We start from the raw sequence: 25,505 nt of genomic DNA, 5'->3' as shown, positions 1-25,505 counted from the left end.
CAATAAAGATTGTGTAATCAAATTATATATATCTTATTTGCCACTGATCAGTCACTATTGGTTCTTTTATGTTCTGATAGTTTTTGTTGATATGGACTGTTCATATTTCATTTGTCAACATAAGTTCTGTTTGATTTCAATGTTCTGTAATCTTTGGTTGGTATTGATTTTGTTATATTTATTTGCCAATGATACTGTTATCATTACTTTTATGGATATTACTTATAGCTCATTTCTGTTCCACCTTTACTTATTGTTTTGGATCCGTGGCTTTTGTTATATTCCTGTACTTTGTTTTTCTCTTGTTTCCTATTGTTATTCATTTTGTGAAATGCAATGAAAATTGAAAATCAAAAAAAAGATTGTGTAATCATACCGTACTTGTGGTATGTATGGATCTTTTACAAAACTTCCATGTGTCTTGATTAAATAGGGACATCTCTTTCTCTACTTTCTTTTCCCGTGAAAGTTTGGTCACTTTTTCATCACGTTAGTAACGCTTGACCTTTCAGCAATCCCCATCCTAAAGCTGCGTCGTGTCCAGACCAGCGTTCTTGCTTTAACAGTCCAGTCGTATGTACCCTCACCGAGGAGAACGCGACCGAGCGAGAGGAAAGGGGGCCGGGCCACCGCCATTTTGCCGCCCTTCTGCCAATGCGTTTTGCGGTAAGAACAATTCTACAGCAGAGAAGAGTCCATTGACTTGTCAGAAGCATTCAGACAAGAAAGCTCACCGCTCGGTTTTGTTTGCAGTGGTGGGATTACTAGGAGAAAAGTCAAAGTTTACTATCGCAGACGGCACTGCCTATGTCCACCTAGTGTTTTTAAGTTGATTTTGTACAGTTCAAGCACTTTCTTTGTGGACAAGAAATTGAACGTATTCTATAGAGGTACAATGGAGTGAAAAGAGAGCATTTTTACCGCGAAGGTTTTGGAGATGACAATACAGACTTCTATAAAGAGCCTTAAGAAAACGTAACACAAATGTTGGTACAAGAGGCGAAGTTTTAGCGCTGCGAATAGCAGTTGCCACGGAGGTGTTGTCAGTTCCCTGAACTTCTCGCGTGACATTACGAGAATCTAGACCTAAGTAAATTGACGGTTATTTTTCAAAGATCAAATTGAAGATCATCCGACATGCTTGAAAAAGTAGTAAACTTGGTCGAGTTTCGTTTATCTTTCAGTAAAGAAAGCCTCCTAGTATAGACATTGTGCGGCAAGTGGAAGAGATCTATAGTAAACTGAAGGTCAACAAAACAAAGAGATCTCGACAAGTCATTTTTCTACTTCAGCGCATCATTATGCTTGATCCCAACTACAACCATTTCGCGTATCAATCTGCTAACGATCCTCAAGTAATGAAATGATTTGCTACCCTGTTTCTTGGTCCTGTTGTTGAAGAGTTGCATACCCCTGTTTGTATATTTTGATATGACGTTTGCGTGGGATAAAAGTTATATCTAAGTTCTTTATTTGTTGGCAACATTGGAAGGTCTTGGTCAACATGGCGGCCATGTGCCATGCAAGCAATAGGAAAAATGGCGGGAAATGGCGGGAAAATGACTACCTGTCGTCTGACAATGGTGTCTGTCCAAGGTGAGTTTCCTGTGCCGTGGGACGTGTTGAAATCGGCCTTGCTTCCGGGGCTGGGGTCCTATCTGGTGTCGGTATCTATGACGTCACGACCCGAGTCATCATCAGTCATGTAAAACACGTCTGGGACCCAAACCGACGCCCCCCTCCCCTCAGCCGGTCCCCTGAGAATGCCAGCAGAAAACGCGGGAAACCTCGCACGGGGCGGGCTGGCCGCGAACTTCCGGACACGACGGCGTCTGTAATTACCCGGGGAGGCAGTTTTGACCATGTCGTGTACGCGACAGCAGTTGGGAACCCCGCTCTCTGGCTGGCAGGACGACGTGTTGTTCACTTTTCCTCAGAACACTGTAGAGCCGGACGCGTGAAAAGTTTAGCCATGGACATCGTTCTGGCAGTCATCTTACTGTAAGTTCGTCTCCTATGCACTTCTTCTTTCTTATTTCTCTCTTATTTACCTCGCACTCCAAGCATGTTCACACAATTTGTGACTGGGAGTCAGACGGCTTGTTTACAACAAGGGTACTTTTTGACAAATCAAAATTTGACGTGAATCGTATCTTAAGGCCAGGTTTTATGTTATTAAAAGTTCAACATTGTTTCAAAAAAGTCGATCCTCTCCATTCGTTGGTCGATGCCGCAAGGTTACCAGTACGTACTTTGTAGTGTACATTATATCGTGATCATAGCCATAGGATATCTCAAGGATCTAGATCAACCCCCTTTCGGGCTGTTGATCGCAAACTCACTGCACTAGTTGTGGCAAGAATGTCGGAGAAGGATCCCTCCCGGGTGTTTTGGGGTCATGGGTTCGGCTCCCAAATTATGCCGAAACACGTGGCAAGGTCCCAGGTATGGTTCTCAAGGAACGGAAAACAAAATTCTTTCCGCGATGGCTTTATCGAAATTTCAGAAACACAGCAAAAAAAACGGGGAGGTCGTACTTTTTTTCAGCTGAGTTGGTCTATCGCTTGTCCAGAGGGTCTGTACTAGCTTTGTTGCCGAAACTTGAACCAAGCACACATGTACACACACACACAAAACGACAAGACAATACAAGGAATTCGCTAAGAATGCCTGTGGGGTGTTATGGGACCTGTATTCTAAAACCGTCGCCCCGACCCAAACCGTAAATACCCCCACCTCGCGCCAATGGTCATTGCCTCCCTCCAAGCACAAACAACAACATGACAACAAACTATTTTTAGACCTTCTCGATTGTCATCGGTGTTTTTAACAAGGAAACAACAACAACAACACACATAGTTAACTTATTGCCAAGCTTTGCGACTATCCCAGCTAGGTACGGTATTTTACACGAGTATATATAACTCAGTAACATAGAAAGCAGGTACTAGTATTATGTGTTATGTCATTATGTCATAAGTAATTCTTCGATTTTCAACATGAAGATTGCAAGCTTGAAGAATTACATATTGTGTACACTGGCGCATAGAAGCATCTTGTTAAACGAATGTTTCTTTCTTGTTCTTTGTTGTAAATAGAGTTTAATTCAAATACATTTGTAAACTTATTAGTGCACTTGATCCGATAGTTGTTGATAATGTGTATTACTGGTATAGTAGCATAAGTGTTTGCAGCTGTCTGGCGAAGAGGAGAATTACGCTGTGGTAGTTGCAGCCATGGTTGTTCTGTGTGTAACTACAGTCCGCTATGTTATCACAAGATCTGTACCTCGGGGCCTCACTCTGTGATCATGCCAAAAATATGGACCGCCAAAAATACCCCCCCCCCCCCATAATCATTGCCATCATCTTACGACTTAACGACTTACGGCAGGTATTTTGCGACAGGTGTGCGTGTGAAGTCCCACAGTTTTCGGCATTGCGTCCCAGCATTTGGGGACAACACATGTACAATGGAGACCGTTTAGCTTGTTATCATGCTCACCATCATAAGTGGATAATTTCTATAAAAGCGGATGAACCATGTATAAATGAGACTTGTTTAAGCGCTCCTTTGAAAACGCATGGGAACTGATCGCAGAGATACAGCCTAGGGTAGCGTTTATTTGAGAGGTGTGTGTTAGGGACACCGTTCAACAATGTAGCTAGGATACGTACCCTTGCATTAGTGTTGCCGGCTAGAGGTAAAGTCTATCATTACACCCTCGCGCTTTCTATACACGTAATGGTGAAAATATGGAAACTGTGGAGTCTTTTCAAAGGCCTCTTGTTGGGCAAAGGGACACGACTTCATGTGGGACAATACCAGTAATCACAGGAATGACTGTGTGAAGAACTGCTCTTTTGGCGGTTGTTGTTGAAGACTGGAAAAGGTGAATGACCTAAAAATGTGTGACTGCGAACTTTTCACTCACTTCCAGACACCAATATATAATAGAGATGATGCGGCATAGCTTCACGTACTGAACTGAAGAGTTCGAGAAATACACAAGATAGCAGTAAGTCAAGCAACTGGATAGTTTGAAAACGGTCAGATTCAGGGAAGTCGGTATTGACAGGATGATCCTGAAAACTCTTCACTGCTGACAGGATGATCCTGTCAGCAGTGCATTGTTTCTACTCTTGACAGGATGATCCTGTCAATAGCATCAGACTTAATTCAGAGTTTTGGATGATGAGCTAGAGAACTCCAAATTCTGGTTCAGCCAGACGTACTAAGAGGCTCAGTAATTTCTTTCTCCAATACGGCTTTTTAATGAGACAAAAGTATAAATTTTAACAGCGCAATCGTTTTTCGTTATGTTTTAATCATATCGCTGCAATATTAGTGGACTGCAAGTCGTTGTTTTATGTGGTTGTGATGCATAGACTATGTCATAGGACGGAATTCGGGTGTGTTTGCCCGCATGTTCTATACCAAATAAAATCATTTCATTTCAAATGTAACAACACGTGAAAAAAATCAGGAAATTCGAACAGGTGAACTTATCGCAAAAATTAAGGTAAAACGAATCATGATGAAAACTTCATGGTTGTGTCTTAGACAGGTTGAAAAGATAAACCAAAGAGAACTTTGCTAAGCTTTGAAAATAGATAAAAACGCATTTAGTCACCATGGGTCATTTAGCAGTGGGACTATGAGAGATAGGCTGGTTCTAAGACACCACCCCTTTCATGGTTAAGCTTTTGATGTGAAAGCAATAGGCCTTAGAGTCTTTAGAGCACAAAAAAGAATAGCCACAGAGGTTAATTTCGGTTAGGCGTTACGTCATCTAATATAGCTCTTCCTGTTCACTTCTAATATTCGGACAATTATCTAATGCGCATGCCTATACTCGTGACGTCATCATGGGAGGTGTTTTTCACTACTTTCATTGGACAAAATAGCAGATACGTTGATGAAGGTTAGACATCCAGGTAATAAGATACGCCAAATGACAGTTACTCAAGCTGGATAAATGTTGAAACAGTTATTTCAAAATTTTATCCATTTGCTTCAGTAACTGTCATTTGGCGTAAAATAGCAGATGCTGACCGGCTTCAACATGTGTGCACCCTAATGTTAGGCCAACAGTTACAATGTATCTGTAATCCCCCAACATCTGCTTAGAGATTAGTTGGACACCTTTATAACTTGCTTATGAACGTATCGAGGTCGAACAACAATGACATTGGTGATCATTAGCTTGTATGATGGGAATTCAGCTCCAGAGGAGGGTGTTCTGATTTTGTCTGCTAATAATACTTCCCTGAATCCTCAAACATAATTGGTTTGGCTACAGTTGAGGCAGCAGTCACGGCATTCCCCTTGTTCGTTGTAGGTTTCCCCTCTACGCTATAGACATCGTTAAGTCTTTTGTTGAATACCTCTCCTAGCTTGTGAGAAGAGTGCCTCCTCGTTGAGGCGTCGCCAAAAATGTTCATTACGTCAGAAAGTCTACGTCATCAGCTACAGATATTTTTTTGCCCTTTTATTCCTACATCCTCAAAAAAGCGCACTGCGTCATACCACCCCTTTCCGTACACTGGGTCACCCACACCCACACGCCTTGACTTTGGGGTATATTTAGCGTAGTGTAGCAGGCTTTTCAATTTGAGGCTTAGATCCCCTGTAAGAAAAAAGAAGCATCAAAACATCGCATTGAGTGCATTGTTCAACTGTCTGAAACATCTTGCTCTCGCGGACGATGCAGCGTTGCCATGGCTACGCAGATGCGCAATCTAGAAACACGTCAGATAACTTTTCTACCGACGCATGCGCCTTTTATGATGACCTACCCACCAGATATGAATAGCATGTAGCTTTCAGAGTGCTGACTCTTTGTTGTGTGTCATATATTAGTGAAAGTGTTTCAGTTTTGTTGTTTTGATATACATTTTCCCCCGCCACGAACGTAACACAATAAAAGGTAAACACAAAGACTGCAGTGCGTGCTCGGTCTGTAAAATAAGTGCATTGCTAGACTTCCTTCTGGTCTCATTCCTGTATTACTCCGAGTGGGAAATAATCCGTACCCCAAAAATGAACGGCTGTATGAACGTGTGCTTATATCGGTTAGAAATTCCCTTTTAGCCAGCCCAACTGATCTCAAGCGTCTAACTGATAAAGCTTGTTTGTAACTGAAGAAATTAACAGGTAAAGTTCGGCAGCCGCGCGCGAGGTCGGACGTGCACAGCCCGACATTGTAGGTGGTGCGGTCGTGCGCTCTTCAGCCGGTGTCTTTTTGGGTGTGTTTGTAATTGCTATAAAAAGATATGTAGTGTAGTGAAACTGTAGGCAATTTTTTTACATGATCTAGGGTAAATGTTCTCAATATAAAATGAATAACATTGGTGCATTTTCTATAGCTTCATTACGAACGCGCCCATGTAAAACACGCATTATAACATGTAAGCCTACGGGGCGAAAAAAACTCATGAATGAGACCTTCTGCGAGAGGCATAGAAAGACCAGGACTGTATACAGTACCTCTGTATGCCTTTTGTTCCCCGGCCACGGAAAAGGGCGGGAAACATCCACCACTCTATGGGGAGGAACCGTGTCTGCAAACATCGTCGAGGGTTTGTTTCCGCCGTGTTTGATTTGAAGGGTTTTGAGAGCTTGGGAAAATAAACGCACGCGACCAGGGCAAACATGGCTTATCCAAACTTCGAGTCATGGTCTTTGCAAGGCGAGTAGAACGAGTAATACTTGATAGTTCTCCAATAGACGAGGGCATGTCCCTGTGGTTCTACTGGTAACAGCTTCAAATTGATCTCCTGGTCCCAATAGTTAGTTGGTAACTTGAAGGCCCCGGTTCAAGTCCCGGGGTCAGGACACCTCGGTTGGGGCTGCACCCGTCTTTCGGAAGGGACTCCAATCGAGGACCAGAATTTGTTTCAGTGATGCTTGTCTGGGTGTATTTTTTAGTGGTGCGTGAACGATTTATCATGTCGTCGCCATGGTAACCGATCCTATTTGCTTTTCCGTTACAGTCTCCGTTACACTATACAGACTTTAGAACACAAAAGAGACGCCACTCTTTCTCACAAGTGGTTGTAACTTTTGATGTTTTTATTGGCATATTTCCCTCCTGTCCGGACCTCGAACAGCACACAATTTGATTGTTCACATACAAATTCGTAGATCAACAAAACCAACGATGCTTTTTAGTTTATGGAGTTTATTTTTATATACAGTTTTCTTTCACTTATTTTGGAACTTCATCAGTACTGAAATGATAGATGTTCATCTAATGTCTATTGAGTTAACTGTTTGTGCCATGCATTTAAAGGCACCCAGAGCATTTTATGAGGCTTGAAAATTGGATATATTCTAGTTGGTGTAACCTTTATGAAATTGTCATTCGATGCCACTGTTTACCACATTTGCATGCGGATTTCTTATGAAAAGTGATCAATAGCGGCACAAAAAAAGCTACATGGTAATCTTTTAGTTTCACGCGCCTAATGTAAATAGACTAATACCATAGCACCGCCCACCTCCATCAAAACGTAGAAATGCAAAGTTGAAAATGCAAATCTTTACATTTTGTAAAAAAAAAGATGTAACATCCAGTTGTTATTACAGAGAATTATAAGATCTGATCTTAGTTATATGTAACATTTTAGTTGTAAGTTGGCTTTATAGGCCTGTCATTGAAGATCCATAAAACAGCTAGTAGAAAAGGTGTAGCTAATTTATGTCTTGTCACATTAGAGAATGACTCTTCAGCCATTTAGAGCTATTCTTTTGTGAACTCAGCTCGTCAGTATTCGTTAGATCTCGGTCTGTTTGGCACTTTGATTCGCTGACATGACGTCAGGGTCGCCATGTTTGTTCTTCAATATGGCAGGACCTCAAGGGCAAAGGTCAAGTTTGCCCCCTGCTTATCGCAATAATGTCCGACACACTGTAGTGGACAGCGGGTACAACACTGCAATAGCACAGGGCGTTCTTTAGCTGGACAAAGCGGTCAGGACCGTGGGAGAAAGCTGAAAAAGAGCTGTGTGCCTTCAGTTCTTAGCGTCACCTCCGTCTGTTAATGCTTGTCAATGGCTCAATGGCTGCTAACACGCCGTAAGGGCTGCCCTTTCCAGCGGTATTGTCCGCGCAACATGCTCCGCCTTAAGTCGTGTCTCCCGCCGACGATTCGACCGAAAACTCCGCCTAACCGTCTCGACCAATTGTCACTCCGGCATTGAACACCAGCTTAATAGATTGATGTCTGGAGCCTCGCGATGTCCTTTGTGAATTCTAATACTTAACGATGAATTGGTCACAGGAAATCTATTAGGAGCCAAACCGTTCCCGCTCTAAAACTGAGAACACGCTTTAAGTTCAATTCTGTCGGCCAAGTAGTCCGCCTTGATGACGTAAAGACTCACAAAGTGATTGACACGTCGTTGCGCATTCAGACCCGATGGACCAATCACGTCTACTTAATTTGTTCATATTGATTATACTCCAAACAAACTTCAAGTGGCCATGTCAATAGATGAGCTACACGGGACCTGCCGATCTGGGCCCGAATCGCGAGCGTTTGTGCCGGGAGACGTAGCGTGAAGCGTCGGCGGGAAGCGCCCGGGCGACCGCCCAGACTGCCGAGGGAGTGCCGGTGCAATCATGGCCCCTACCCAGCTCGTGTTCACCGTGTTCTTCTTCTATCTGCTCTGTCCGACGAGCATTATCGGCCTATGGTGGTGAGTAGATCCCTGCGTAATTAGCTCGTACAGCCTTAATTGTTGCACGAGGTTCCCTGTCAGCGGTCCCGGGGGTAGTACGTAGCGACGCCCGTCCCTGGCGTGTTTGTACAATCGTAGGGAGGGGGGCTGATCTGTCTGTCCACCTTGCAAAGTTGTACAGTTTTTCTAGACACTCTACATATTGGTGTCCTGCTTTTCAGCCCGTGGCCATATTCAGATAATAACTTTTGTCTGATGTTACTTCGCTCCGAGCTATCTGTGTGCAGTGGCTAAAGTACAATGGAAGCGTTTATTCGCCAGGACACCGGCTCACCTAACGAGAAACCACGGCCTTGTCTACCCAAAGACTACCGAGAAACTAAAGCCACAGCTCCCCTAGCCTTATACATATTCTCACAGATACACGCCAGAATACTCGGCATATGGGGCAGCGTTAGGAAATGGCAGGCTTGTAACGAGTGACAAAAATCACGTTAAGTCCCGAGAATACTTATCCCTTGTAAAACAACATAGGGATAGTCCCTGACAACAAGGTCTTGTCTTGTCGACATATCTTGTAAGATCATAACAGAGATAGTGATGAGAAGTGTTTGCGGAAAATTTCGTGCACCACTTTTGTCACTTGAGGATCGCATTCGGTTGCCCTCTCTCTTTACCATTGTCCCGTCGTTAGAATATTCATGTTGGAGACCCATGGGGAAACGATTGGTTAATGCCTCGTAAAGACCAAAAAGATAGCAGCCCTTATCAAAACGAGCCCTCGGGGTTGTTCTGATAGCTTTGCAGGCTTTAAAACACGGCCCAGAAAGGAGGTCTCCTTTACCGAAGGCTCCGGATTATTCGCACGGCGTTTTGAACCTCTCTCCCGTCTTTGTTTGGGACGAAACGCGTTAACGAGAAAATTGGTGTTGAGACAACAATCGTGCTAATGTGAAATTCAGTAACTTAATGATGGGGATTAGGAAAGGATATGTTGTTCTTCTTGTTTACGGGCGGAGACAACAGGAGTGTTTACCTGGGTGCGAGGTCGCTTCGTTCCGGGTGGATTTGGAGGTGGATTGCCGGGTGGGGGGTCCATTCAGCCGCGAGAACAGACTCTCCTATCCTCGTACGTCAGTCAGCAGCACGCCGCTACCGGGCAGCTCCCAGGGACAGCATGCGCCTATGTGAAGGCATACACTTTCTCGTCCTGTGGGTCCAAATCTCGCAGTAAGTGGCTCCGCAAAGTTCTGTAGAGTGTAAGCACGCGTGCGGACGACAGTGTTCTCACTGTGTTTTAGATATGTCGACCAATGTCTGAGACCTAGCCATATGCCGCGGGGCCATGTGCTAGCGTACCCGACAAATTATGTTTCACTCGCAACGGGTGCTTCTCCGAACGTTCTTGACTGGTCTAAAGATGTCCATGTTTGTTGTGGTGTGATGCATAAGGTGTAGAATTTGTTATTTCTTAGCGTTGTTTGATATAGAGATTTTGTGCCGTCGACGTTATTGTCGTTGGTTGAGACCATCGACTTGTGCCATGACACAGCGTAGTGTGTGTGGTTGTAGTGTACCTCCGTTGTTGTAGTGTAGTATATAAGAGAATCCCTTTGTGATTTTTTTGCATGTTCTACATGGAAGCCCCTTGCACTTAGTGAGTGCTTCCCGTCTCCCCTTCTCGCCACCCACTGACTGTAGGGCCGAAACCTTGAACCAAATTTCCCACAGGGCGGTGGGCAGCCCGCTCGTTCTGGACCACCGGTCGATCTGCCGAAAGACCCGCCGGCTCATCGGCAAGCAGGCGGAGATCTGCCGCAAGGAGCCCGAGATCGTGCAAGAAGTCGTCAAAGGCGCCAAGCTGGGAACGGGGGAGTGCCAGTTTCAGTTTAAGGAGAGAAGATGGAACTGTTCTACTGCTGATAAATTCTTCGGGAGAATTCTTACGCAAGGTGAGATTGAAGGATAATAAATCTACTCTCCAAGCAGAGGTTGGTGGAGAAGATTGTGACCTTTTTATCATATGCCCCGTTTTCTGTCGGCACTCTCCACCAATATGATAAAAGGTCATAATCTTCAACACCAACCTCTGCTTGCAATTGGAGAGTAGGATAAAACTTCCTCTAATAAATGAGTGAATTTGTTGCCTTACCAGGCAGACATTAGGCTGTGCTTTTTTTCTTCTTCACATAGATGCTGTGTAGGTTGTGTTTTGAGAAGTCTGTACACCCCCAAACTCTTGACGACCCACTTGTGATGTTAGTTAGGAATGATATCCCAGACGTGCGGTTTCAGGGCCAGTGGAGTTATGGATATATTCTGTTTTTTTCCCAATCTTTTTCAGACCGCGGAAGAGGGAACGATTGGTGGCGAAATTTGCAAGGTTTTTAAACTTCCTTTTTATATCTAATCCGTGTTCCCCCTGGGCTTGTCAGACGAACAAAAATACTTAAAATATTGCTACCAATCTTCCAAAGATAGCCTATATATAGCTTGCAGATTAGCACAACAGTTTGAGTGTTTAACACAAATAGTCTGTGTCGTTTCGTTCAGTACGAATCTAATATCTTAGTGATATATGGAAGGAAGGAAGAACCAAATTTCCTGGCCATCTTAAGTGCTGTACAGTCTGCTCCTCAGGGAAGTATTTAAGTCGTGTCCTTATTGGTCTTTTAGCAGATTCTTGATGGACAACACATTTCTGTTGCGTGTATCCATAACTCTACTGGTGACTTCTTCAAATTCTTGCCCAACATGCATGAAGTTCGTGCCATTAGCACTGTGGTGTTGATATGTTTTCGGCGACTTCTCAAAACACGCACTTACCTTTTTGACACATTAACACATGGTGTATAATTGCGTGTAGCCACATTAGCTACTGTCCGTAATTAGCCACATAAGCCTTTTAACCCACTTTGTCACTTAACTATTAATTACATACCTGTGTGTGTTTGTTGTGTGTTTAGATGCTTTTTGTAACAGTGTAAAATATACAGTGGCTTCTTGACGTGGTTTATAGTCGGAGATGTGAATGGACCGTGCAGAGGAAGTGCCTTATTTTTTATCTAAGTGTGGAATTACCTTGTAACATCCCTAAATTGGACACTATTACAAGACATCAGCTTCTAGTACTTGGGAATAATGAACCAGTGCCCCATGGGAATTCAAAATGGCGGCTCCTATCTGGACGACATGACATCTGTCACCTGTATGAGTTCTTTTTCGGGAAATCTGGCCAGAAGGACGAGTGAGAGAGTAAAGTAAACTTGGGTGCAGGAGCCCGTGGGTGGGCATCCACAACACGGTGTGTTTGTGTGTTTGGTGCCGGCGGGAGAACCCAAGCATGGCTCGGTTGGCAGAGGGAAGAAAAAGGCCCGGAGCGAATTCCATGTCGGATGCCAGGTTGTGTGCACCCTGCCCCGGTGCCCGGGCCTGTTGTGACAGCCGCGGCTCGCCCCACAGACGCACTCATGTGTTACCAAAGGTCAATCCAAGCCGACATCAATATGGTAACTTTGTAGCAAACTCTGACATCTTCATTTCACCATGCAACCTCGGGAATTGTGACGAAATTGCGTGCGTTTAGGTCACTTTATCCAAAACAAAAACCTCGGAAAAAACGTCGAACAAACGACAGGTATTGTGGTATTCAGCTAAACCGACCCGATTAATATGGTAACTTTGTAACAAACTCTGACATCTTCATTTCACTCAACGACTTTGGCAACTATGTCAACCTTGCGTGCGTTTAAATCACTTTATTTAAAACAAAAACCTCGGAAAAAACGTCGAACAAACGACAGGTAGTGTGGTATTCAGCTAAACCGTCCCGACATTAATATAGTAACTTTGCAGCAAACTCTGACATCTCAATTTCACAACGCAACCTCGGCAAATATGTCAACCTTGTGTGGGTTTAGATTACTTTTCAATCAACAATATTTTAAAACAAAGCCTTGTAAAAAAGGCTAGGAAAAGGTTAACGACAGATATTGTGGTATTCAGCTAAACCAACCCGACATTAACATGGTAACTTTGTAGTGAACTCTGACATCCTCATTTCACTACACATCCTCGGGAAACACGGCAACCTTGTATGCGTTTTGATTACTTTTCAATAGACAATATTCCAAAACAAAAGTCTCGGGAAAATCTTATAACACACGACAGGTAGTCTGGTATTCAGCTAAACCAACCCGACATATTAATATCGTAACTTTCTGGCAAATTAACTCTGACGACTTCATTTCACCACATCATGCATATCCTCGGCAAATATGTCAACCTTGCGTGAGTTTAGATCATTTTATTTCAAACAAAAACCTCGGAAAAAAGTATAACAAACGACAGGTAGTGTGGTATTCAGCTAAACGCTCTGTCGCACTGCTACAATTGATGAGAGAGAAAATTGACCGTGTGAAAGAAACGTTTGAGAGCAAAAGGAATCGACTAAGTTCATGTCAGGTCGATTTGAAAAATGACACGGCTGAATTCGTGCACTGAATGTCACATTATACCTGTTATTGTTATCGCTAGGCTGGGAGGGATGGGTACTGGTTTAGATATGATACTATCAGTGCCACAACAAAGAACCGACAAATCTGACTTCACCGACATTCGTTAGCCTCCACCAGGCCCTCTCAGTACGGGCGTATGAATCGTAGAATTCGGTAAAAAAAAAAAGGACTAATTAGCCAGTAGAGTCAGTCCATGGTGAAGATCACATTTCGCCTGCAAGTGAAACCCTGGCAAATATTCTCCTAATGGCCGGCGTAGTTAGTCTGGTAGAGACTAGACATTCGTAACCGTCTCGTTTTTGAAAATTGTCTTTTCGAGCGTAAAATCTCTTAATCACGTTTTCGTCGTTTGCGGTATCATTTTGTGTACTGCAAAACGTATTCATTTTTCAAGACAATATTTGATTGAATATTCATATTGCGCATGTTCAAGTAATGACTTATCAATATCAAAAATAAAGATACTCTGCAAGCAATATTAAATTTAAGATGGAAGACATTGTAGTTCTTCTTTAGTGTACTGAAAACGATATAAAAGTCTACTCGCGACTCCACATATTGGTTATAAAGTGTGTACGAGTTGGGGGTATTTTTCAGCATGTTTGTCTCACCTACCTAAATCGGTAGTGACATAAAGGTCATCTGTGATTAAAACAAATATGTCTCTCCCCACGGGTGGTAGTGTTCTACTGCCGCGGGCAATACGCATTGTTCAGACAAATCTGGAATGCTATCATATAAGCCACCCTTGCTTTTCTTATGAGATGATTTCAGGGTCTGGCTTCTGCATTGTGAGATGTGTTAAAGAGGAGGAGTATCTGTAAGATTAACATGTCTATAGGATTAACATGAGAGTTAATCCAGGGTCTTTGTTCCCATTGTAAACCACAATGACGTATCCAGCAGAAGTAGGAACGTATGACCTGTTTTTGTGGGCGAGTATATAGGGCATTCTTACCGCCATATCATGAACGATTTCTTCTCAAAACAAAGTCTTTCATTCGGCAGCTATACTTGTAAATGCGACAGAGCTATAAATGTGGTTACGTAGATATCAGAATGCCTCAACGAGGCTACAGACGTGGCTGGAAAGAGTAGAAATCGGCCAAATAGAGGAGTTGGCCAGCCGATAGATACAATTTCCTCGTCTCCAAGCAGACCCAACGGTTGTAAAGACCGTATGAAACTGGCAGAAGGAGTTTTTATAGCAACCGGGTGCCTGACAACTTCCCTGGCTGACTGGAGCTTCTCTGGCTTGCTTGTTCGATTTTAGCACCGTGGAAATCTGCTCGGAGATTAACAACCTCCCATCGTCCCACGACTCTCTCTAGCCACGTCTGGAGCCTGGTAGAGGCTATGCAGATATAGCAGAAGAACACGACTGTAACGTGTGTTATGCACGAGAAGACTGGCTCTATTTCATTACGGGAGGAAGGGAAGCTGAGTTGTCAGTTGCATTGTCCTCGTGTCTGTTTGCCCGTAACAAGAAGCGTTTTGTTCCAGTGTTGATGTTTTTCAACCTTGAGTGTTCCCCTTCTCACACCCCTACTTAGTGACTCGTCGTCCTGTTTTTGGTTAAGTTGGTGAGTTTGAGTCCCAAGGAATGAGACCACATGGCAACCTAAAATCACTGTTCATTGAGATTATTAAAACATCATTGAGACATCTTTGTAATATCTTGCTCACTAAAAGAACATTGAAAAGCGTTAAGAGATACGACCAATCTTTGCTCTCTCGACGGTTTCCCAACGGCAGCACCTTTATTATGAGAATGTTGTTTTCAGTGTGTGGGAGGGCAACTTGTAAAGGTGCGCATGCACCTGTTTTGCCCTCCATTTCACGTTATGATACAACTCAAATAAACAAATAAACAAATCCCCACTGAATGAAAAAGATGCCCAGACGTGATGAGTCTACCTGTCTGATACGTTTGTGAATATTTGTCATCCAGGAAATTAAAAAATTAATTTTTGAGTCAATCTATACCACTGGATTACAATATGAAAATATCAGATGTTTCAGATGTCCTTCCAACATCTTGCATCATTCTATCCTGTCTGATGTTCTGCAGATATACGTGAGACGGCGTTCGTGTACGCCGTGACGTCAGCAGGCGTGACGTTTGCCGTGACGCAATCCTGCAGCATGGGCGAGTTGCTGCAGTGCGGCTGCGACTACCAGGTACATGGGCCAACATTTAGATAGATGTTTGTTAAACCAGTATGGTCACTGTGCCATAGATGTGGATTTTAACAACATGTCTCGTGAAATAACATTATCTATTACTCGCATATTTATTGGGTTTTAGATATGTATAAGATAATTTGCATGTCGACTGCCAGGCTCAAACATTGGTTTTTAATTCCGTTGTCAGTTGTGAACTACGTCAAACCAATAATCGATGCCGGATGCTGTGTGAAACTTCTGACTGTTTAAAAATTTTATCCAGTTGCTTGGTTGAGTAACTAGAGTTAAGTATTTGTGCTACATATACTTCAGGTTTGCTATGTTAGTTTAGCGATTACGGGATCTTTTTATTGATATAAATTGGTATTGAAGTTTTCTTTTTATTTGAGTTGAATGTGTGATAGTTGTGTGCCGATTTGTTAGAAATAAAAAGAATGCTAGCGACCACAAAAACACCCCTCTCAATGAAATGGTATGGCTACCCTGCGACGTCACAATATCAAGATGGCGGCCACCACACATGCCAAAGGATCCAACAAACGCAAACCTGTAAACTATAGTTTGGCGTACAATAAAGACATGTTGAATGTTGAACCTACCAGATGAAGGGGGAGAGCCCGGACGGAAGCTGGGAGTGGGGGGGCTGCGGGGACGACATCGACTTCGGCTACACAAAGTCACGTGAGTTCATGGACGCCCAGACCAGGCACAGGTCCGACATCAGAACGCTCCTGACGCTACACAACAACGAGGCCGGAAGACTGGTGAGTTCACAACATATTCATATGCAATGCTATAAAATAAGTAAAGCATCGAAAGTCTGGCAATACTGCAACGCACGGGTTTACATTGTAAATTCAAACATTAACGCCAAAAGTCAATCACAAAAAACTTCATCATCATCATATCATCACATCATGTAACTCAACTGACATCGTTGTGAATTTGCTTCCGACAAAATCACAACAACACAAGGAAACAAAGAAACAAACACTACATGGCGGTAGAAACAAACACACAAACAACATGGCGGCATCCATAGGAGCCAGCAAAAATAGCATAGGTTTTGCTATCGTAAACCTGTAAAAATCTTGGTGCTTAATCACAACAATACCTTCATAAAAAAGGGACAACATGGCGGTAGAAACAAACAAACAACATGGCGGCGCCCACAGGTGCCAGCAAAACTAGTACTGTAAAAAATCTTCGTGCTTTAGATGGGGCCTTATCTTTACTTAAGAGAGGACATGTCTACTTGCCCGGAAGAACAAAAGGGCCGCGGTGTTCAGATATGCTTTCAAACACGGGCAGATAACATCAGAGTCAGTTGTTGGGTAGGTGCGGTAGTGTTTGAAGCCAAGTGACCTGACAGCGTCCCCACTTACACACAGATAATGGATAATGGAGTCCTGAAAACTACAGGCAAGAAATTCTTCGTATTGAACTGGCCGGAAGGATGGAAGGTAGAGGTATCTTTTAAGATGATCAACTTGTCAAATCTCCTGGATAATCCTAGCCAATGATCAGCATTATTAGATAAGCGTTCGGAAGTCATAGATCTCATAGAGCCTGAAAAGAGCTTAATCATGTTTAGATATAATCTGGTTAGAAGCTAGCAAACTAGTTAGTTGTTAAGATGCGAACAAGGTGGATTTCTAGTATTCAAAAATAAGAACAATATCTTTACCACGGGAAGTTCATGAACAGCTAATTGTTTAGTAAGGATCTTCGAATCGTTTCCCCAAAATGTGTTTCCAAGCAACGCAAAGTAAAGCAAGGCAAAATGAAGTGTTCTACAGCAGAAAAAGCTTTACTTGATGCAGGTAGTGACCCACTTTTTTCTGTGATGCAAATTGTACCGGTTATATTCACACAAGCAACTTTTGACAGTTTTTATAGGTCAAATACTTTTGTGAAATCTCAAAAACAGTGCACGAGACCCGGAACTCTTGTGTTCTTTCTGTCTACCATTGTAGTCGCGTGTGTTGTTCGTATAGTTCCCGTATTTGCACATTTACGTCAGTGCAAACACTGACGCCATGCCAGACGCACTTTTTCCTTTACAACTTCCCTCCCCAGTTAGCGGTTTCCCATATAAATTCCACCCGGGAAATAAAAGCCTCTTCCTGCCTTTTATCCAGAAAGGCGCTCCCCGTGACATTTCGCTAAATTTAGTGCAGCGACTAAAAATAGACTATTTGAATGAAAAAAGCCTATGATTATAGTGACGTGTATGACGTAGTGACGCCGCGCCAGTACAGTAGGTTCGATGGTTGCCATGGAGACGAGAATGGTTGGCCTAACCGCGTGGCCTGATGGGACAATAGAGAAGACGCCAACGGGCGACTCTGGCTCCGGCGTTACCTAGGAAACCGACTAGCGGCCGTACGCGATGTAAAACGTAAGAACGGAGCGAGAGAAAAGAAAACAGGAGCTACAAAGTACCGCAAAAGGTCGAGGATTTTTGTACCACAAGAAAGGACCGCGACTTGACGTGTTTACCGTTACTTACGCCACATTCAATCTGTATTTACCAAGAGCTAACAGTGCAGAAAAGAGAAGAAGCAAAATAAAGATTCCACAATTCAAATTTGTGACAAGTCAACATTTCTCTATGTTTGAGATACTGCTAGTAGTTACTTAAAAACACATTGAGAATGACACAAGTACCCCTTGTTTTAGACTTGATAAACTACAGTTACAGATGAACTCCTACTTCAATAAGGGATAGGTTTAGCGGCAAATTTAACATAAAAGCGCTGGGAATTTGGATTGTCTTCGTATGTATAAAGTGTACATGTACAAACAATTGAAACGAGATAGTAACCTTATGTTTACGTTTAGATCCTAAGAAATTTCTCAGCATCTATTTGACAGCTTTAGTTTAATGCAGTAGCGAAATTAATCATTATCTAAGACAGCATTATCGTCTATAACAGTGTACGCATTTATGTTAGAAATCAGTCATTTATAGAAAAAGTACTGGTAGTAATATCGTGCAAAGCTGGAGTAGAAGATACTATCTAGTAAGATGCGTATTGGCGTTTTTTATATGTTTTTGCAATTTTGGTTGATCGATTGAGGTGTTCCTTTTCCCCATACCAAAATCGCTGGAACCGTTGCTGGCTATAGCCTGGCATCCAAACCTGTTTAATATATACATGTACTTCTATTTGCGGAGGAGACTCGGGAGCTATAATAGGTTTGGATAGCAGGCTATGCTAGCTAGTCCGTTTACCGTACAAACTGCGTAGGTGGCATCTAGACAACAAATGGCATCATTATCGTTTAATCCAGCGATATCAAATCATAATACAAGGTAGACCCGCGCTAACTCTCAGGGTTTCTCGGTATTCGTACTGCCTAAGGCAGCTCTATACATGTAGATCGGGAAGAAAGGCATTCCTAGCATACACTCAGATCGCACATAAATCCAACCGTTGACGTTCAAAGGTCAGGACACAAAATGCGACATTGTCTGATATAAGTAGGTATCAAATAGATAAGCCTGATTAGAAGCTCATCGTGTACAATAGATGGGGTGGAGGGCCTTGGCTGAGCGGTGACGTCCCTGTCCCTGTGGTCTTCCGTATTTGACATTTAGAAAGATCTAGGCGATTGTCTTGCTGTTTTGTGCAATTATTTAATGGAGCTGCTTCTTTTTCAAAGGCAAAACCCGGATAATTTTGAGGCCTTTGTTTCCATGCATGACTTGCCGGGTCAGTGACCTTGTCTTCGTCTGAGAAATAAAGTAAGGAACAAATGAAAGATCAGACGGATTTGATAAATATGCGACGGAAAATGTCAATCTTAAGTTTAGGCTCACCACTGATACTCTTTTTATATGCATATCTCTGAAGTCTCGAAAGTCAGACGTACCCTAGCCTCCCTAGCAGGCTCTCTGGGGCCCTTTTTTTTGGGGGGGGGGGGCTTATGATACACTTTTACTGATGACTTATTGGGTCGTTTGTGCAGCCATTCCGTAACCAAGCCAAAGGGTTACGGATTGGCTGCACAAACGACCCAGTACAAAAAGAAGTCATCAGTAAAAGTGTATCATAAGCCCCCAAAAGGCCCCAGAGAGCCTCCTAGGGAGGCTAGACGTACCCAGCCATTGCACACGGATTTGATGGACAGGTGCTTCAAACCATCCGCTACGGAACAGAAAAAAACGACCGAAAAATTCTCCAAACAATCTCGTCCAATTGAGGTGCCATACGTTGAAAAAGTCAATGCGCAAATCGTTTTTCAATAGCTCATTGAAACAGAACTCCAACCGCACCAAAGCAAAAACAATGTCTATCATTTGAAAGGATCCTTGGGGAGGGGGCGGTCCCATGAGACCTAGTCCCAGCCTTACGACAGGTGCAAGTGACTAATTATCAAAAGCCGTGACTAACAAACTTTCCCATGCCTGGCTGCTGTAATCTTCAGTCTTTTGTCATTCTTATTAACCGTGTGCCAGTCTGTTTCCGTCACTTGCACAACGGTCCCATCCTCTCCAACACAGCTGGGACCGAACAACAGCTGCTGCTATCCCAGCAGGCTTTGCGCCTGGTACATCTTCGATCAACGGGGGAGGGGGGCGTTTTTTTCCCTCTTAGTATCTTACTGGTTTCTGATATGTGGTCATTTTATGGATCTATAGCATGAGAGGAGCCATTTGAAAATTTCCATCACCATAGTGAAATTTTAAGTCCATGTAGCTCAATTGGTAGCAGCCTCACAGTTGAGCTCCTGGTCAGTCAATTAGTTCGTAACTGGGAGACACCGGTTCGAATCTGGGGAAGGGCAACCTTGTTGGAGCTGCATTGGTGCATCGGAAGGGACGTAATATGGGGGTCCCGTGATCGAAGAGGTTCTTCGAGACCGTTATGGGTCCGTTATAAGGCACTACAATAGCCTCATTACTCATATAGGTACCTACTGACTGTACTTCGGATGAATATGAATATGGAACCAAAGTTAGAAACAGCTAAGAAAAGTTGTCGGTGGGATCTTCTTGGCATGATTTTTTTTTACTTTGCCTACCAATGCAACAATGACAACAATGTTCCGTGAAAACGCGACGTAGAAGGTTATGTATAGGGTACACTGTGTCATCTTTTGTTGCTGAATACAGCTAAGGAAAGTTGTGGGTAGAATCTCGTTGGCATTACTCTTTACTTTGCCCACCAAAGCAATAATAGCAACAATGATCTGTGCAAACGCGACGTAGAAGGTTATGTATAGGGTACACTGTGTCATCTTTTGTTGCTGAATACAGCCAAGGAAAGTTGTGGGTAGAATCTCGTTGGTAGTACTCTTTACCAAAGCAATAATAGCAACAATGTTCTGTGCAAACGCGATGAGAAGGTTATGTATAGGGTACACTGTGTCAACTTTTGTTACTGAACCTTTCTTTCAGGAGGGCTAACATGAAAGTGATTACCATTCTTCTCCTTTCGCCTCAGCTGGTTAACTCTTTAAACAGCTTCTGTCAGTCGCCAGTCCATTACGTGTAACGTAGACACCCCCTGTGGGGAGCGTGACCACCGTCCTGAAAGCAGGGACACTGAAAATGTCAGATCACCGGAGGGGTTGTCGAGCGAGGAGAATGCGAGGGAATTTCGGGAAAAAAGAACGTTTGATTTGGCATGGCACAAGGAAATGTTTGGTCTTGACTCCTGGGTGCCCAGGAGACTGGAGAAAGTTGAAACATGTATCAATGACTGTATACATCAATCGAGATGTAAAATGAACAGACAGGTAGACATGCAGAAGTATGTTTGTCAGTTACGTGGCCGGCCTCACAAAATTATAGTCTCCATAAGAGGTAAGGCTTCAGTTTGTTTTGGGCGTCTTTTTCAGCGGACAAAAAGAGAACCTGATAAAATAGAAAGCCAGATAAAAACGACTTAAAAACGAAAAAAACAAGCCAGAGCCAAACATTTGCTTGGAGAGTAGCAAAATTACGCGATCCCGCTAGCTGCAGGTAGATCTACAGCTGTGACCCATAATGCACCATTGTAAGACCGTGATGCATTTCGAGCGCAAAAACATGGCGGATCGAAAAAGTTCGCCACTTATATTTGCATATATGTTACTTTATAAATGCGACACGGTTACCATTGATTATTGAACCCCAGCAGACAGAATTACTTGGAAATATCACAAACGAGAAAACAATGTGCAGTTTGTTCATATCCTGTAAACTTAATATTTTTTCTACTCTCGTTCCCAGGCTGTAAAGAACTTTATGCGGACGGAGTGCAAGTGCCACGGACTGTCCGGATCATGCGCAGTAAAGACGTGTTGGAAAAAGATGCCGATATTCCGGGAGGTCGGGGTCCGGCTAAAGGAACGATTCAACGGTGCGTTCCAAGTCATGGGATCCAACAACGGCAAATATCTCATCCCAGTCGGAGACACTATCAAAGCCCCTACGGCGGAGGATCTCGTGTACACAAACGAGTCGCCTAATTTTTGCAAAAGGAACAGAAAAACAGGGTCGCAAGGGACCAAAGGACGTGCTTGTAACGCCACGTCCATGGGGATAGGCGGCTGTGACTTGTTGTGTTGCGGGAGAGGGTACAAGGAGAGACAAGTTGTTGTGGAGGAGAACTGCAAGTGTCGTTTCCACTGGTGCTGTGTAGTCAAGTGCTCCAAATGCACGGCCGTCAAAACTGTGCACGAGTGTTTATGAGCGAGACAAGACGTTCCCTCCCCATGGATTATATCATAAGTATTCTCAAATCTGCTGTCCACTTCTGACTACCAACGTAAGAGTGTAGCTGACAACGCTTCCCAGGATGGGATCGAGGACTGTCTTCAGTGATCTTCAGATGGATCCTGAGGATCATCCCATCTTGGTTCTTAAAGCGAAGTGAGATCGACCAACCTTAATGTTTGTCTGACCATGATAAAAACACCGTCTTTTTACTCAATGGTTTCCTTTCAAAGAATCTTGTGATGATTCAAATTTCGAATCGTCTTGAAATGTACCACTAAAAGCTCTAGCACACGACCCAACTTGCAATTCTAGACAGGTAGCTTTGGTGAACTCCATAGCGATGTTCCATAAAACCGGTCGTGAAAAAAGACAACCCTTTGCCACAAGCAGTTGTATTCATTGACAACACAACTATCAAGCCATACGTAGATTTAGGCTCGAATGTTTACAAGCCACTATCACAATGATGTATCAACTTTCCTGTTTCGTCAATGATTCGTCAATTACCATTTCACGAAAGGAAATTCTTTGAGGAAAAGAGGTGTTTTTCTCTAGCCGAGCAAGACTCTATACAACATACCAATCCGGTAGTTACTATGTTGATAAGCACGTTATGATAATATTCAACGAAACTACACAAACGTGGTTTAGCAGCTGCCCATGTACTACTAACGCCCAGTTCAAGTCGGTAATCTGTTAGCTATGTTGTTTTTAATGTCATGAGCCAGTACGAAGATATCACCTTGGTAGGATGGTGGTATTTTTGATGGAAATTGTACATTTCCTTCGCCCCTATTCTTGACACTGGTGAAATTCGGTTATCATTATGAATTTCCGGTACAAACGCAAAATTTTCATCTAAAAAAAAAATTTCCAAATGATGTCATCCTACATTTATGACAGTCGCGTCTTGCAGCGACTGTCATAAATGTTGAACCGACCAGCACTTTCTGAGTGCACCGAATCATCGTACAATAGCTGTAATTGTATTACGAGATGAAATAGAGAACATTCAAATCTATCATTTTACCGGAAATCACTGCCCCTCCCCGTAGAATTCCGGATGTCCATATGATATTGAAGGAACTGTTGAATATACGTTTTGTCGACTATGAATTCATTGATGTAAAATCTTCTTGTAGATTCTCTCTTGGTCACAGCAAGGAGGTCCGAAAAAAGGGAACCTCCTTCGTTACAGACCCTTTATTTCGATGTTACTTTGCAACATTGTAGTTCCTTCCGATGTACCTAATTATCATAATTTATTCATGAGGACAGCTTCTGTCTCGCATGTATAATAAAGACAAGTAAGAGGAAGAAGCAAGCTTCTGAGTTATGTAAATTGATATTTATTTTTGTTAATACAGCTGAGTGTTATTTCTCATCGTTGTAAATGCGCAGTATACTTTACTCGTTGCTTGAAATGTAATAAATAAATACTGTTCTGGCCTAGAGAGAAATTAGCTGTTGACAACGGAGGGTGGAGAAAATGTCTGTATACCTTCAGCATATATTAGCATAAATTAGGGCACGTCCGTTCCGAGACGTTACCGCTCAAAAAGAGAAGATGTAAAAACGTATCTAATCATTTCTCTATTCGTCGTTCCTGCTTTTTTTCGTGTTTTTTTTTATTGAGAAGAGCTGTAAATAATGTGTCCGTGTCCACGTTGCAATGAATCACCAAAATGACTCGTTATGATCGTATATTTCAAAGAGATTATCTATCAACTTGCAAGGTAATAAAACCTTTTATACAACGAATTGTTTGTCGTTTCGTCCTATTTGGTCATTTCCTTAGTATTTGCTCAACTAGATTTGTGCAAAATATACTTCAGGTTTGCTATGTTAGTTTAGCGATTACGGGGTCTTTTTATGAATCTGAATTGGTTTTAATTTTTTTTCTTTTTATTTGAGTTGAATGTGTGATAGTTGTGTGCCGATTTGAATAGAGAGAACGCTAGCGACCCCAAAAAGCACCCCTCCCAATGAAATGCCATGGCTACCCTGCGACGTCACAAAATCAAGATGGCGGCCACCACACATGCCAACGGATCCAAGAAAGGTTTTGCTACGCAAACCTGTAATTACAACATGTGTTGGCAAATTACAGTTTAACTTTGATCCAGAATGACTACTACCGACGCATGCGCAGAAAACTTTCAAGTGAGTTTCTCTAGTACTTGGATATACGTACTCTTAAAATGGTGCGACTGAATTGTCCAGTATGTCTGTGAGTCGGATGAAAAAAATTACCCAGACGACAAGAGTTTCACTTGACGTCCAAGACAAGAGAACATATGGGACATGGTATGGTGATGGCGGTCTTCACAACAGGTGGCTGTTCAAACATTATGTCCTGTCTTTCAACTATCAATATTCATCGAACTGCACCACTACCTCATGGTGGTGAACTGTTAAATTGATTAGCGCAAAAGAATATAGCCAACAGTTAAACTGATCGTTTGTCTATTCTATTTGTCTTCAGTGAATGGTCTTCTGGCTAAGAAATGTCTCATGGTGTGGACGGAAGGATGGGCAAAACGTCTCTATCATGCTATTATACCAACTATGCTGGCTGTAAGGAAAACAATTTTGCCGACACCGTAGGGTTTCATTGGTCAAGCGCGATGTTAACTGACTGTCCTGGCCAATTATTGACCCCTGGCCCCTTTTTGCCGAATTCTCCGATCCATACCCCCCTAAGAAAAATCTAGTGGAGTCTCTGACTTCGCAAAGCCTGCCGGGACCATGTGTCAGACGACTTTTTCCCTCAGTGCCCGGTATGTCGGGATCAAGTGAATTTGCGATGAGGCGTGTTTCCAGAGACGTAAATCGTGCCGACTTATTAACCGTGCCCCCAGTGTTGTTCCACTCGAACAAAAGGCGCCAACGAGCGCGAACAATGCACGTCAAGGGCCGGGCCTCGGGTCCCCATGAGTGATGGCCGAGAGGTCCCCGATGTCAGCCGAGCGCCACCGCAACAACAAACGAGTTTTGTTTGGGAGGGAAGTGACGAGGGCATCGCTCCGGGCTGGCTGTCTGTCTGCCTCCCGACACCGCCCGCCGTTTCAGACAGCCGCGTAGCCTGGACACCAGACTCCTAATATCTAAAAGGTATATATATCGTGTGGTGATAGATATTTTAGAGCTTGGAGGTCTGGCATCCAGGCTTATGCTTCGGTCCTATTTCCAATCCGGGGCCCGGCCGGGCAGCATGTGGGAACAAAAAATATTATACAAAAGCAAGAATCCCTATCAGACCTCATTGATAAAAGATAACAAAAGACATAAAACGTAGAAAAACTACTCCTAACCATATTGTACATTTTCTTGCTTTTTAGATTATTTTTTGTTTTCGCAAACAGTCCGGCCGGGCCCCGGATTGGAAATGGGACCGACCGACAA

The 25,505-nt window shown here is 43.1% G+C and overlaps 1 protein-coding gene across 10 annotated transcripts; it reads left to right on the top strand.

Moving 5' to 3' along the window:
- Positions 1–1,693: 1,693 nt before the first annotated feature.
- LOC136420429 (protein Wnt-6-like) lies at positions 1,694–23,861 on the top strand. Of its 10 annotated transcripts, none has more exons than XM_066407349.1 (6): positions 1,694–2,001; positions 10,386–10,636; positions 11,029–11,067; positions 15,273–15,382; positions 15,991–16,152; positions 21,612–23,861. In XM_066407349.1, exons 1-6 carry the CDS (start codon positions 1,973–1,975, stop codon positions 22,071–22,073), a joined length of 1,053 nt encoding a protein of 350 aa, XP_066263446.1. In that variant the 5' UTR covers positions 1,694–1,972; the 3' UTR covers positions 22,074–23,861. The 10 variants fall into 10 exon arrangements, with proteins under 10 accessions (XP_066263446.1, XP_066263448.1, XP_066263443.1 ...); XM_066407351.1 differs by having other exon boundaries at positions 1,695–2,001; positions 10,416–10,636; XM_066407346.1 differs by lacking the exon at positions 1,694–2,001 and adding an exon at positions 8,006–8,702 and having other exon boundaries at positions 10,329–10,636.
- The last annotated feature ends 1,644 nt before the right edge of the window (positions 23,862–25,505 follow it).

Source organism: Branchiostoma lanceolatum, chromosome 15, assembly GCF_035083965.1.
Source record: "Branchiostoma lanceolatum isolate klBraLanc5 chromosome 15, klBraLanc5.hap2, whole genome shotgun sequence".
Lineage (NCBI taxonomy): Eukaryota > Metazoa > Chordata > Leptocardii > Amphioxiformes > Branchiostomatidae > Branchiostoma > Branchiostoma lanceolatum.
The sequence above is the reverse complement of the archived record's forward strand: the minus strand, read 5'-3'. Positions and strand labels throughout refer to the sequence as shown.

Bases quoted from the DNA above. Each gene is read 5' to 3' on its own strand.
- LOC136420429 (XM_066407341.1), top strand. From the start codon at position 9,676: ATGTTGTTCTTCTTGTTTACGGGCGGAGACAACAGGAGTGTTTACCTG. The intron at 9,915-10,328 runs GTAAGTGGCTCC...TCTACATGGAAG, and splicing joins CTGTGGGTCCAAATCTCGCA to CCCCTTGCACTTAGTGAGTG. The intron at 10,637-11,028 runs GTGAGATTGAAG...AATCTTTTTCAG, and splicing joins CGGGAGAATTCTTACGCAAG to ACCGCGGAAGAGGGAACGAT.